The sequence below is a fragment of the Leuciscus leuciscus genome (genome assembly GCF_965113295.1).
Source record: "Leuciscus leuciscus genome assembly, chromosome: 25".
Classification (NCBI taxonomy): Eukaryota; Metazoa; Chordata; class Actinopteri; order Cypriniformes; family Leuciscidae; genus Leuciscus; species Leuciscus leuciscus.
In genome coordinates, this window is record NC_138724.1 from 22012438 (window position 1) to 22026725 (window position 14288).

At 37.5% G+C, this 14288-nt stretch overlaps 1 protein-coding gene across 2 annotated transcripts; it reads left to right on the forward strand.

Annotated features, from left to right (window-relative positions):
• Nucleotides 1–3433: 3433 nt before the first annotated feature.
• uba2 (ubiquitin-like modifier activating enzyme 2) lies at nt 3434–14288 on the forward strand. Of its 2 annotated transcripts, none has more exons than XM_082160194.1 (17): nt 3434–3642; nt 4568–4651; nt 4729–4799; nt 4915–4979; nt 5455–5555; nt 5643–5764; nt 7910–7977; nt 8227–8348; nt 9656–9755; nt 10775–10926; nt 11355–11448; nt 12113–12225; nt 12450–12605; nt 12727–12823; nt 12918–13023; nt 13102–13241; nt 13589–14288. In XM_082160194.1, exons 1-17 carry the CDS (start codon nt 3502–3504, stop codon nt 13783–13785), a joined length of 1929 nt encoding a protein of 642 aa, XP_082016320.1. In that variant the 5' UTR covers nt 3434–3501; the 3' UTR covers nt 13786–14288. The 2 variants fall into 2 exon arrangements, with proteins under 2 accessions (XP_082016320.1, XP_082016321.1); XM_082160195.1 differs by having other exon boundaries at nt 13592–14288.

Below are 14288 nucleotides of genomic sequence, written 5' to 3' on the forward strand. Positions count from 1 at the left end.
CTGGAACAGACCGTCATTATTCTGAGAAACATATCCTTCTGAAACTCTCGCCTACATTTCACGAACATTCTGCGGTGGCTATTTATTGCACAGAAATTTTGCTGTTAAAGTTTTTGTTAAAATAGCCTATGCAACAAACCATTAACCAAACCTGAATCCAAACCCGATCGTTATCTCAGTAACGTGTTGTTACAGGGACACCTTAATATAAAGTGTAACCATAAATAAATTACATAGGCGGTGTTGTTATTATATGTTGAAGGAAATGCAGAGTTATGTTGGCTTGAAAACGCCAAAACACTGAAATGCGTTTTAAACGTAATATTCTTCTTCCTCTTCTGAGACTAAAATGTCCTAGCTTAAGCTATAGAACCATCAAACTCGAGTCAGACCTTCAGACTGTTCTGGCTCGGTATGTGCTAGATCTTTTCTAACTGATCTGACTTATGATTTTGTTAAATGGACGAAAAGTCCCATAGACTTTCATTCAGGGGGTCAAGACTTTTAATAAGACAATAAGGCTTATACCCCCGGTTTTACAGACAACTCTTAAACTATAGTCCCAGACCAAAATGCATGCTTGAGCTGTTTTAACTGAAAGCAACTTGCACTGACATATCTTAAAATATATCAGTGTCATTGTTTTGTCTCAAGATGCACACCAGTAAATGTTTTTTTCTTTTTTTCTAAAGTACGTTTATAAAAGCTACTTAAATGCTGTGAAACCGGGCCATAGAGTTTTTAGGCTTCATCCACCAAATTTCTATCACTAGCAAAGCCTTGCAACTTCCTTGGGACATGCTAACAACATGCTAATTTATGCTCGCAACGTCTTAAAGCATGCTTGCAACATGGTAATTCATGACAGCAATGTGTTAAACATGCTAGCAACATGCAAAATCATGTTAGCAATGTCCTAAAATATGCTAGTGACATGCTAATACATGCAAGCTACATGCTAGCAATGTGCTAAAACGTGCTAGCAATATGCTTATTTATGTTAAATGTGTGTTAAAACTATAGACTGTAAAAAAAATATGGTCGTAGATTCCGTGACGTCACCCGTAGGTTTCTGAAGAGCATTTCTGATGCCCAAAGTGGGCGGAGCCGTCCGTCGCCATCTTGGCAGCCGCCACGGGTTACTCCCGGCTAAACGAAAAAGGGCAAAAAGGCGGGATTAGCTGAGTTGACATGACGGCTAACTGACAGCAGAAAAACAGCTAGTAGTGACAGCAGTGGCAATCCACCTTTAACTCATGTGGGCACGCCCTTAATTATGCAGAACTTTAAGGCTTAATATAATTTAAACGGATAAGTTATAAAAAAATTCACCCCTCTCACAGTTGTCGTGAAGGGCAAAATTAGACATATAGACCAAACCCACTTTTTGTACCAGGCTGTAAACATATTTTTTTCTGCTGTAAAGTAGGGCATATTAGCATGGGGGGGTATATGGGATTGACTCTCTTTTGGATCCTGTCTCTAGCGGCCAGTTGATGAATTGCAGTTTAAGTCACTTCCGTGTAGGATTCAAGAGATAGACCAGACCGGAAGGTTGCCGCTTGGTTAAAACATGCTAATTCATGCTAGCAATGTGCTAAAACATGCTAACAATGTATTTAAACATACTAGCAATGTGTTAATTCATGCTAGAAACATGTTAGCATTGTGTCAAACATGCGAGTAACATGGAAGCAATGTGCTGAATCATGCTAGCAATGTGTCAAAACGTTAACAACATGCTAAAACCTTATCTTTCTCTCTATCTTTCTATCTATTTATCGATCTGTTTTTCTGATGCACTGTTGCAAAACCTTCAAACTTTTACAGTTTTTCTGAATTGCTAAAATCCCATTCTCTGAACCAAATTCCCAATAGCCTAAACCAAATCACTCTCTCTGTAGAACCTTAAACAAGTTCAGGCACCATTTGGATGTGTGAGGTCTGTAATATTAACGAAACAGTAGAACATGTAATTATTAATTGTCATAGGTATAAGGAGGAAAGGATTAGGCTGAAAGAATGGTTTAGAAAAGAAAAAATTTGATTTGAAATGAAGGAAATATTACAAATGAATTCAGGGCATGTAGGGTATAGAGCGATATTTGTGTTTTTGAATAAAACAGGGATTAGTAGAAGGATATGAGTTTAGTTGTCTTAGAAAGTTTTATTTAATAATAATAATAATGTATGAATATTAATAATGTTTTTAGGTATTTATGAAGTTATTTATTGGTGTTATTTATGTATGTATGTATTTATTTAGTTGAATGAATGAATGAATGAATGAGGCATTTTTTTATATGTACTACTACTGTACACCCAAAGCGCTTTACAATCTTATCAGGGGATCTCTCCTCAACCACCTCCAGTGTGCAGCATCCACTTGGATGATGCGACGGCAGCCACAGTACAACGGCGCCAGTGCGCTCACCACACACCAGCTATAGATGGAGAGAGGAGAGAGAGTGATAGAGCCAATTCAATGTAAGGGGATTATTAGGAGGCCATGATTGGTAAGGGCCAATGGGTGGAATGTGGCCAGGACACTAGTTCTATAAAGGGTAGTGAGAAAAGGTTAATGTGATCAACACTCCATATCAGAAGGTGGTGGTAATGCACACTTAAAAGTTGTTTGCCAACCGCCATTAAAAGATAGAAGAAGAAGAAGAAGAAGAAGAAGAAGAAGAAGGCACCATTTGCAAATCTCTTTATGATGACTCGCTGAATTTTGTCCTAATTTGTAAGTCGCTTTGGACAAAGGCGTCTGCTAAATGACTAAATGTAAATGTAAATCTCATGCACTCTTTCTTCTTCTTTTTTTTTGCAAAACCCTAAACACATTCTCACCCATTAAAACACATTTTGCACTGTGATGCACTTGTGTTGCAAAACGCTAAACACAGGCAAAAGTTAAACAACTAAAGCACCATTGTCATAATTTACACACAACGACTCAAAATTGTTCACACTTAGGCCTATTTCTGATGATGTGATCAAACCAACTGTACCAAATTAAGCCTGTTCAGAGCACACAGGTGCATTGAATGTTGATATGAACATAGATGGAAACGATCTGAGAGGGAGAGGAGGAAGAGTATGTGTAAGAGGTGGTTGACGAGGAAGAAGAGGGTGAGGACGAGAAAGAGCAAGGTGTGGACAGTGTTGTCAAGGCTGCATCTGGCACACTATAGGGTTTTCCACGCCTGTGACGTGGACAGTGTCCTCAGGTCGGACTCAAAACGAAGACGTGATGCTGAGGCAGAATGAATATCTCACTGAATATCTTAGTAGTTGCACAACTCTTTTGAGTGTACTGTGTCTCTACTTAACAAGAAATTCAATGTAGCTCAGCCGCACCAGCAGAGGTCGCCAGTAAAACCTCCTGCGCTTTTTTGCAGCTCGCTGTAACCTCTGCGCATGCGCACTCACCGCGCGTCTCTTCCCTCCCCGCAGGATCAAACTGCTGCTTGTCCGCGCCACCGAAACGCCGAGCCGACAATGGCACAACTGGTGGGACCTCTCCGTAAAGAGCTCGCCGACTCCCTCTCCTCATGCCGGGTGTTGGTGGTCGGGGCGGGAGGTATCGGTTGCGAGCTGCTGAAAAACTTAGTGCTCACCGGCTTTAAGAATATTGAAGTGGTAAGTTGGAGGAAGGCGGACTCTCTTTGTGCTGCATGAATCAGGCCCCATTATCACCGACCCACATTTATAATAATCTACAATGAAAATGAGACTCACGGACTGTATATAACAATGTATTACACGTTGCATTAAGCGTTTTAATAGAGTAATGCTGTTCGTCTCATCGTAAACATAGAGAACAGATTTTTTTTTCTTTGCCGCCATGCTCTGTGACGTAAAACATCCCTTGAAAACATTGACCATTGTGGCCATACTTTACGCTAAATTACCACAGTTTCCCCGGGTCATCACGCAAAAAGGTGCTTTTTCTATTAAAAAAATATATTTTAAAATGCAATTTTCTTTAAACATAAAATCTGATATATAACATTTATACATGATATCCGACGAAGAATGTTTTAGTGTTAATAAACAGCTTCTTGCCATCTCTAAATGTAATTTATGTTATGATATATAACCTCTATGTCTCTTCTAAGTAACTGGGTTGATGGTAGCAGGATTGATTGTTTTGTAGTTTATTCAGCCATTATTCATATTGTACACAAGCTTATGAAACATAAGCGTGTTTATTAGATGGAATTATTTTAATTTTCAGTTATCAATAATTAGTTGTTTAACGTTACTGTACAAAATCATGGTAACAGGGTTGATTATTAAAGAAAGTTTCCTACTGACAAATGGTAACAAGCACAAAGTGCTAAAAAGCAGAGACATATTTGACCTTGTGTATTTCCTGAAAGAAGGATTTCAGTGTTTTATTTATTCATGTAATTGTACATAATTTTGTTTAGGCAGTGTTACAATGGAACACAACCTGACAACTGTTAGGGTGTCTTTAAAATGCTTGGTGGGTTCATGGTGATATCAGGGTTTTCACTAACAATTTGTTCTGTTGTGGTTTTTTTTCTTCTTTTCTTTGCAGATTGACCTGGACACCATTGATGTCAGCAACCTCAACAGACAGTTCCTGTTTCAGAAGAAACATGTTGGGAAGTCCAAAGCTCAGGTAAATGGAAAAACTGACTTTAACTCGTGTGTGATTTAGAAATATCCACCAGACATTGACGACTTGGTGTGTTTCAGGTTGCCAAGGAGAGCGTGCTTCGGTTTTGCCCATCTGCGAACATCACTGCCTACCATGACAGCATCATGAAGTGAGTCCAGTTACGTTATTGCCAAGATAAAGACTTGTCTCTAGTTACTATATCAAACTCTAATTCTTTGTCCAAAAAGTTTGATCTCCATGGTTGTTGTCTTTGCTCCTTGCAGCCCAGACTACAATGTGGAATTCTTCAGGAATTTCCAACTTGTCATGAACGCTTTGGACAACAGAGGTATGATTTATTCAGCAAATCTGAAGGTACACTATCTTAATTCCATCTTAGGGTGTACTCACACTAGGCACGGTTGCCATGAACCGGGCCCGAGTACGATTGTCCCCCCTCCCCACTCCCCCTCTGGCCTGCACTCACATAGGGTTTCAGCATTCGTGCCGGAGCACGCTTACTTCATTATGGTGCGACGGTTTCGGGATAAACAGGAAGAGCGGCGCTCTCACTGAACACAATGGAGTCCAGCACGGTTAGCGCTCACACTGCATGCGAACCGCGCCCGAGTCCAACTGAACCGTGCTCTGGCCCACCTCTTCCAAGCGGGCCAGGGCCGGCTAATCGAGCCGCGCCCGGGCACGGTTCGGAGCACTCACACTAGTCAAACGAACCGCGCTTTGGTGGTCAAACGCACTCGGGCACGGTTCAAACTGGCTAGTGTGAGTACACCCTAAAATGTGTCTTTCTGTCGTCCTTGTAGCGGCCAGGAATCACGTCAACAGAATGTGTTTGGCTGCTGACATTCCCCTCATCGAGAGCGGCACGGCTGGCTATCTGGGACAAGTCACAGTTATCAAGAAGGCAAGGCTCTTCTATTAAATCAACTTTTTTCAATATTCATTTCAGTGTGCTCTTGGCATTCATATTTTGTAAATTTCCAAACTGCAGGGTCAGACGGAATGCTACGAGTGCCAGCCTAAACCTACACAGAAAACCTTCCCAGGTTGCACCATTCGTAACACGCCCTCTGAACCCATTCACTGCATTGTGTGGGCCAAATATCTCTTCAAGTAAGTTCTCTACGATAACATCTGTCCCGTCTCATCTCAGTGACTAAACTGATGTAGTTCCTAATCTAGGGTCCTATGAAATCAGTTTTTTTTTTTTTTTTATAATTTTTTTTTTTTAAATTCCATGTTTTCCATTCTGTTTTTTTCTATTCTGTTTTTAGTGTTAAGTTTTAATACCGGTAATTAAAAAGGATTTCTAATCAACTGACTTCATAATTGTTTTTTACTTTAAAACAATTTTATAATGCCTTAACATTTTTATTATAATAATAATAATAGTGAAATGTTTTGTTTTTTCCCAAAAATAATTTTTCTATATTCTTTGTTTTATAATTTAATACAAATTTATTATCAAAAATGATGGAAATCAAATTAATGTGTAATACTTTGCCACATTAATCTTTTAAATGATTTTAATTGTTTGGTAAACAGCACTGCACAACAGTTGTTTACAGTTTAAATTAAAATATGGATGAAATATTGTGTGATATTCTTTAATTTTTTATTAGTATTATTAGTACTTTGAGAAGTACATTGTACTGTACAATGTTAATATATTTCTGCTATAGTTTTTCTTTCAAACCAAACCTTTTTTTGGCTGGTTGTGGTGGAAAACCTTTGAGTTTTTGTGTAGCTGGTGATATTTTTGTCATGTGAAGTGGGTGTTGTGGGTGGATTATCTTGGTTTTGAGTAGGGCTGGGTATCGTTAAAAAAATTTCGATACTGATACCGATACCTTGATTTCGATACCGGTTCCTGAACGATACCAATTTTATGAAATCCATTTTAACAAGATTACATAACAAATTACCTCAGAAAAACTTTGGTTTTATTTTTTCAGTTCGACTCATGCTCCTTAGCCAGTGCACAAAGGAACACATTTTTTTTATAAAGAGCTCATGCTCACCAAAGCTGAATTTGTTTGATAAAAAATACAGTAAAACTTGTAATATTGTGAAATAGTATTACAATTTAAAATCTTATTTGAATATATTTCAAAATGTAATTTATTCGTGTGATGTCAAAGCTCAATTTTCAAAATCATTACTTCAGTGTCACATGATCCTTCAGAAATATGAAAACTAATAATATTAAAATAATTAATAATAATTAACAAAATAATATTTTGGAAACTATGATACATTTTTTCATGATTCTTTGATGAATAATTTCAAAAGAACAGCATTTATTTGAAACGAAATCTTTTGTAACATTACACATGTTTTAAAGGTATAGCGGAGGATGTTTTACTTCCTGGTGGGTAACCTATACTATTGGTCCTCCTAATTGTCAATCATTCTGGTGAATCAATCAAACTTTTCAAAAAGTGGAGAGGGTGGGTCTTATCTAAAATTTGGAAAGATCCTCCGCTATACCTTTAAGGTCACTTTTGATCACTTTAATGCATCCTTACTGAAAAACAAATTCTGACTAACCAACACATTTTTAAACGGCAGTGTACATTCAGTAGGTCATTATTGCAATATAAACACTGTCAGAGTGATCAACAAGTTATCTCTTCATTTACCTGTCCAAGACGGAGTAACTTTCTGCTATTATGTTTACTCCGTGCACTGTCAAGGGCTTCATCATATTTGTCGTGGTACCGGCCTTTGCAGCAATTATTTTACCGCAAATACTGCATCGCGCCTGGAGAAATGTAGCCACACTTTTGATCGACTTTTCCACATCTTTAGGGTATTGTGTGTGTGTGTGTGTGTGCTCGCGTCTCATATGAGCATGTGCGCGGAGAGTTTGTGTGTGTGTGGTCGCGTCTCATTGAGTATGTGCGCGAGTTTGTGTGTGTGTGCCTGCGTCTCATATGAGTATGTGCGTGGAGAGTTTGTGTGTGCGCGGAGAGTTCCGCGCGTCTCGTGTGTGTGTAGAGTTTGCGTGTATGTGCGTGAGCGACTTTAGGTGTGTCGTTGTGCATTTCATATGTATTTGTTTGAGCACTGACGTTGACGAATTCACCCCTTAGATATCGAAATCTGGTACCGAAAAACATGTCATTTTTCGATACTCGATAGTATCGAGGCAATTCGGTCGGTACCTAAAAAGTATCGAACTCGGTACCCAGCCCTAGTTTTGAGAGCTAATTAAATTGCCCTAAGCTTACATGTCATATTGAATTGCTTCCATAGTCAGCTTTTTGGCGAAGAGGATGCGGATCAGGAAGTATCGCCCGACACGGCTGACCCTGAGGCTGCTTGTGAGTAGCCGCACATTTACTTATTTACTACTACAATGGAGATTATTTGTGTGGTAGGGTGCTTTTTATATACTTGAACAAAAAATTATGTACGATCTGGTGTATCGAATCCAGAAACCACCTACATATTTATTTATGGAAACTTGTTCTGTCGAGTATGTACTGCAAGTTAACTAATTCTCAACATGCTGTCGTTTTTATTGGGACCGTTTGATGAAAATATGCTTGTGCATTGTTTATCAACCACAGGGAACCTCGCAGATGCAGCAGCCCGTGCTACAGCCTCAGATCAGGACGGAGACATCAAGCGGGTGTCCACTAAAGAGTGGGCTCGCTCAACAGGCTACGATCCCGTCAAACTCTTCAACAAGGTGCAAGCTCTTTTGCAAGCTTGGCGTTTAGGGGTGTAACAATACACTTGTCATGATACGATACTGAACTCACGATACAATACTATTACGATACAATACTATTGCGATACTTTAAGCCAAAATAAAGAAGAGGGTTATTACTTCTAAGACATATGGTAACAAGTTACAAAAAATGTACTGTTGATTTAAAATGCTAAATTTGGTATAAACTTGGAGTTTGTCCTGCATGCATAGGGCAGTGGTGACACCAGAATAAAAAAACCTGAACCTGAAAAGCCTTATGAATTAAAAGAATTATGTTAGACACACACACTTGCTAGGGATGAGTCATGATTTTTGAATATTCGGTAAGTTGTTTAATTATAGAATATCGAATAGATATGGGGATTTTTTTAAGACAAAAATCGCACCGTTTTCGGTGGTGACGCGTTCATAACCAGAGGTTGACGCTGCCAATAACGCATCTAAATTGTCAATCAACTGTGACTTGCTAGTTTGAAAATATGTGAAATAAGAGGCTGCCCCCGACTAAAGTTTTTTTCTAGTCGACTTGTAGTTGTTCATTTACGCCATTAGTCAACTTATCGCATATTTAAATTAATTTAATTACTTAAATATATTTTGGAGAGAATACTAAATAATGAGCGGTTAAGTAATATATATGTAGCCTATTCCGCACTCAACTGCGTGCATAAAGCTTGCCACAAAGAACCAGTTAAAGTAATGATTATGAATGTGTCAGATATAGCAAGGAGACATTTTAATTATTTTATATTGTCTGCCATATTTGCTTCTTATTTAGTAAATCAAGACATTTGATTGATGAAACATTGATTAAAATTAAGATACAATTTATACAAAATGAAATTCACTTTAAAGAAAGGCTTTCTACACAATGAAATTTAATGAAGTGGTCAAAATCGAATCATCGAATATTATTTTTGCTTGAAATGCCCATCCCGAATACTTTCACAGATATAAATAATGTATGCACTTTTTTAGGGGAATTGACTTTAAATTGAGGGACAGAAATCTTAATTTGTGTTTAGAAGATGAACGAAAATCTTATATGTTAGAAACGGCATGAAGGTGAGTACATGACAGAATTTACATTTTTTACAGTAAACTAAGTCTTGGATAAAACTAACTAGTATCGCAAATCATATTGTTTACAGCAAAGATACATGTCATTGGATTTTTTTATATCTCGATATTACGATGTATCGTCACACCCCTACTGACATTACATCATTATCCAGTCCGTTCTTTTAGAAGCGGTCTAAAAGTGATCTTGTGCTTCCTTTCAGCTTTTTAAAGATGACATTATGTATCTGTTGACCATGGATAAGTTGTGGAAAAAGAGGAAAGCCCCATTACCTCTAGACTGGGTGGAAATCCAGCAGCATGGTGAGTCTGTTGACTAGTTTAATCTAGTTATGGAAACAAATATACAGTACCAGTCAAAATTTTGGAAACATTACTATTTTTAATGTTTTTGAAAGAAGTCTCTTATGCTCATCAAGCCTGCAGTTAAAAAAACAAAAACAAACAGTAATATTATGAAATATTATTACAATTTAAAATAATGGTTCTCTTTTTTAATATATTTTAAAATGTAATTTATTTTTGTGATGCAAAGCTGAATTTTCATCAGCAAGTACTCCAGTCTTTGGTGTCTTATGATCCTTCAGAAATCATTCTAATATGATGATTTGATACTCATTTATTATCAATGATGGAAACCGTTGTTTAATATATTTTTTTGGAATACTTTTTTCAGGATTCATTGAGTAAAACGTTAACAGCATTTATTCATTAAAACAGCATTTATTCAAAATAAAAACATTTCTAACAATATAAATCGTTACCATCACCTTTTATCAATTTAACGCATCCTTGTTGAATTAAAGTACTAATTTCTTTAAAAAAAAAAAAGTTATTGTTCCCAAACTTTTGAACGGTAGTGTATATTGTTGCAAAAGATTTCTATTCTAAATATACAGTTCTTTTTAACTTTTTATTCATCAAATAATCCTGAAAAAAGTATCTCAGGTTATAAAAAAAATATTAAGCAGCACAACTGTTTCCAACATTGATCATAAATCAGCATATTAGAATGATTGCTGAAGGATCATTAGACACCAAAGACTGGAGTACTTGCTGATGAAAATTCAGCTTTGCATCACAAAAATAAATTACATTTTAAAGTATATTAAAAAAGAGAACCATTATTTTAAATTGTAATAATATTTCATAATATTACTGTTTTTTTGTTTTGTTTTTTAACTGCAGGCTTGATGAGCATAAGAGACTTCTTTCAAAAACATTAAAAATAGTAACGTTTCCAAACTTTTGACTGGTACTGTATGTAATTGTATTTAAAATGTAAAATTGTGTTTAATGAGGCTGTATGGTGTGTGTAAAAGCATGTTCTCAGGAGGAGGCCTGTGGCACAGGTCTGAAGGACCAGCAGGTGTTGGGTGTTCTGGGTTACGCTCAGCTCTTCCAACGCAGTGTAGAAACTCTCCGATCTCAGCTGAGAGAGAAGGGTGAGGGTGCGGAGCTAGTCTGGGACAAGGTGAGTTTCCACAAAATGGCTTGAATTGTCCAAAAGTTATAGTTATGTGAACGGGTTCAAACTAGAGAACAACCAATACACTCAGTGGTCACTCAATGTGAGCGTCCAGCAGAATTAATTCAAACTGGTTTTGGTTTCTACAGAAATATTAAGCTCCACAACTGATTTTAACATTGATCATAAGAAATGTTTCTAGTGCAGCAAAAATAAGCTTATTTAAATGATTTCTGAAGGATCATGTGACACTGAAGACTGGAGTAATGATGCAGATATTTTTTTAACAAGCAAAAGTGTTGAATTATATGAAAAAAATATCATCGCTATCTGTCAATTTCTATATATTTAATCGAAATAAAAGAAATGCAGTTTTAATTTCTGATTATTAAAGATTGTTCAGCATGAATTTACATTTGTGGTGCTATTTTCAGGATGATCCTCCAGCCATGGACTTCGTAACAGCAGCTTCAAACTTGCGAATGAACGTCTTCAGCATGAACATGAAAAGCCGCTTTGATGTCAAATGTAAGTGATTTCAAGGCTGTGTGGCCACTGTGATTGTCTTACATTATTTGAAATTCTTTTTAGTTGTTGTTTAATAACAATATTTTGGCACTTTTCCACTGCATGGTACGGCACACTTATGGGGGATTTTCCACTGTGTACTGTACCTAGTACCTGGTACTTTTTTTTAGTAACACCTTCATTGAGGTTTTCAAACGAGCTCTACCGATACTAAAACGTGACACTGCAGTTCACTGATTGGTAAGAGAGACCGTCACACGCAACTTGGAAAAAAAGAAATGGCTGTATCTTGGTCAGTAGACGAGGTGGCGGCCCACACTATAATCCCACCCACTTTGAAGCGGTACTAAACTGCAGTGGAAAAGCAAACTGAGCCCAAGTAAAGCAAGCTGAGTCATACCACGCAGTAGAAAAGCGCCATTTGTTGCTTTTAGAGTGAGACAAAACTGTTTTTTTGTTGTTGTCCCTTATTGGCTTTATAAAGTTGTTGTAATGCTTTCTTTACCAAGAACTCAATTTTAAATAGATGCATTATGGCCTTATATAACTCAAGAGACCCAGACTCTTTGGCTATGAAACAAATAAACAACATGCTTCAGAATGATGTTTCAATGAAAAGTTGGTTCTGAATTCAATGTGACTTTAAACCATGTCGTCTTTTTAGCCATGGCAGGAAACATCATTCCAGCAATAGCCACCACTAATGCTGTCATTGCCGGTCTCATTGTTCTGGAGGGACTCAAAATTCTCAACTCAGACTTCGAACAGTGTCGTACGGTGAGCTTGCGGTTGTTCATTTCAAAGATTATGATCAGAAATTTGACATCTGAATTGCATCATATCCTGTGTTATCTAACAGATCTTTATATTCCTTTTTCTCACTTGGTTTAATTTGATAACATCTCTACAGTTGTGAAGAACATTTTGACCTTTTCCTGTTTTGAAAGTTTTGTCAAGTGTTTTAGTTGGGAGTTATGGTTTTAATTACTGTTTCTCTTTAGATCTTTCTGAACAAGCAGCCGAACCCCAGGAAAAAGCTTCTCGTACCGTGTGCGCTGGATCCTCCCAATCCCAACTGTTACGTGTGTACTAGCAAACCTGAGGTCACAGTCAAACTTAATGTGCACAAAACCATTGTGCAAGCTCTTCAGGACAAGGTACTGACAAGTTTTTCAATGCTCAAGCTTTGTTTTAGATGCTGATCTTTGTGTGACCTCCATGAGAGGTTAAAGTTTGGATTGGAAAGTTCTTATTTATATCACGGTGGGGCTTTTTCAGATACTGAAGGAGAAGTTTGGCATGGTAGCACCAGATGTGCAAATTGAGGATGGAAAGGGAACAATCCTCATCTCCTCGGAGGAAGGAGAGACAGAAGGTGTGAATTAAGTCTGCCTCTAGAGGGCATCTTTCTCTACCATAACAAAATCTGAGCTTTGCTTTAATGTTTTGGTGTCTCTGTTTCTCTATAGCAAACAATAACAAGTTTTTGTCCGACTTTGGGATTCGAAATGGGAGCCGTCTTCAAGCAGACGATTTCCTACAGGATTACACACTTCTGGTCAATGTCATTCACAGGTTGGTGTGTTAATTTAGCTAAGCATTTACTACTTTGCTCTTTCTTGAACATTAAAATTATTCTTACATGTATTGTAGCGAGGAGTTGGAAAAGGATGTTGAGTTTGAAGTAGTGGGTGACGCCCCGGATAAGGCGCCAACTCCCAGTGCCCCGGAAGAAGGGAAAAACATTGCCAACGGTAACAAAGATTCTGCCCAGCCTTCTACCTCATCTAAAGGTAAGAACAACATTGATTGCCTGCAAACCTTTGGCAAAACATCAGCTTTTTAAAGGGAATAGTTCACTTGAAAATGAAAAATATCATTCCAAACCTGCATTTTCAATGGTTCCTCGTGCAAAACTATCACATTTCTCCTAAAAACTTGTAAAATAGCACACAGTACTCATACTTGCTTTGTCATTTTGGACTTTTGCATTAAAAAAATCCAGTTTTACAGTTTATAGCTTCAGTTCTGCTGAACAGCATCTGTGTTTCACGGGCGAAAGAAAATAATCCAGCATTGCAGTGACAGAATTTTTATTTCATCATTGCTGTTTATGAATACACTATTTGTGTGTTTGCAGCAGCTGCAGAGGATGATGACATCCTCATCGTAGACTCAGACGAAGAACCGTCCTCGAGCACCATGGAAACTTCCCCGGAGTCTAGTAACCGCAAGAGGAAGCATCATGATGCTGAAACAGACGATGCTACGTCTAAGCGTAAACGCCTCGACCAGCAGCCGGCTGATGATGATGAAGACATCATCGCTCTAGACTAGCATCTTTGACAAGATATCACCTGCCCAACAATAGAGGACTTTCCTCAAGTTGATTTTTTGTACTGTTTCTCTTACCAAACATGTAAATATATCTGTACAATATGGTTCAAGCTCAATGGATGTCGTCTTTTCCTTCTGTCCTTTGTTTTTTTGGGAACAGAAAACGGCTGAGTTATGAACTGCACTCGGTTAGGTTTTCCTCAGATGGATAAAATGCTTTTCAACTTTGTATTTTTTACAAAATGTGTGTCCTGGTATTTTGCAGTGTTTTAGAAAAGCTGACACGGTATTTGAATGCATTTTTCATCTTAAAAATCATATTCCATATTTATTACAGGTTGTTTTTGTTGCCAACCTCAGTAATATTTCAAAATTACCAAATCATTGTACAGTAACACTATTACTGTATGATGGCTTGTCTATCTTCTGTTGCTTTGCTTTAGCACCACAATGAGAAATATTGTGACTTAAAGAAAAAGAAAATACACTCAGACAACTATTTA

Bases quoted from the DNA above. Each gene is read 5' to 3' on its own strand.
- uba2 (XM_082160194.1), top strand. From the start codon at position 3,502: ATGGCACAACTGGTGGGACCTCTCCGTAAAGAGCTCGCCGACTCCCTC. The intron at 4,652-4,728 runs GTAAATGGAAAA...GGTGTGTTTCAG, and splicing joins TTGGGAAGTCCAAAGCTCAG to GTTGCCAAGGAGAGCGTGCT. The intron at 4,980-5,454 runs GTATGATTTATT...TCGTCCTTGTAG, and splicing joins GAACGCTTTGGACAACAGAG to CGGCCAGGAATCACGTCAAC.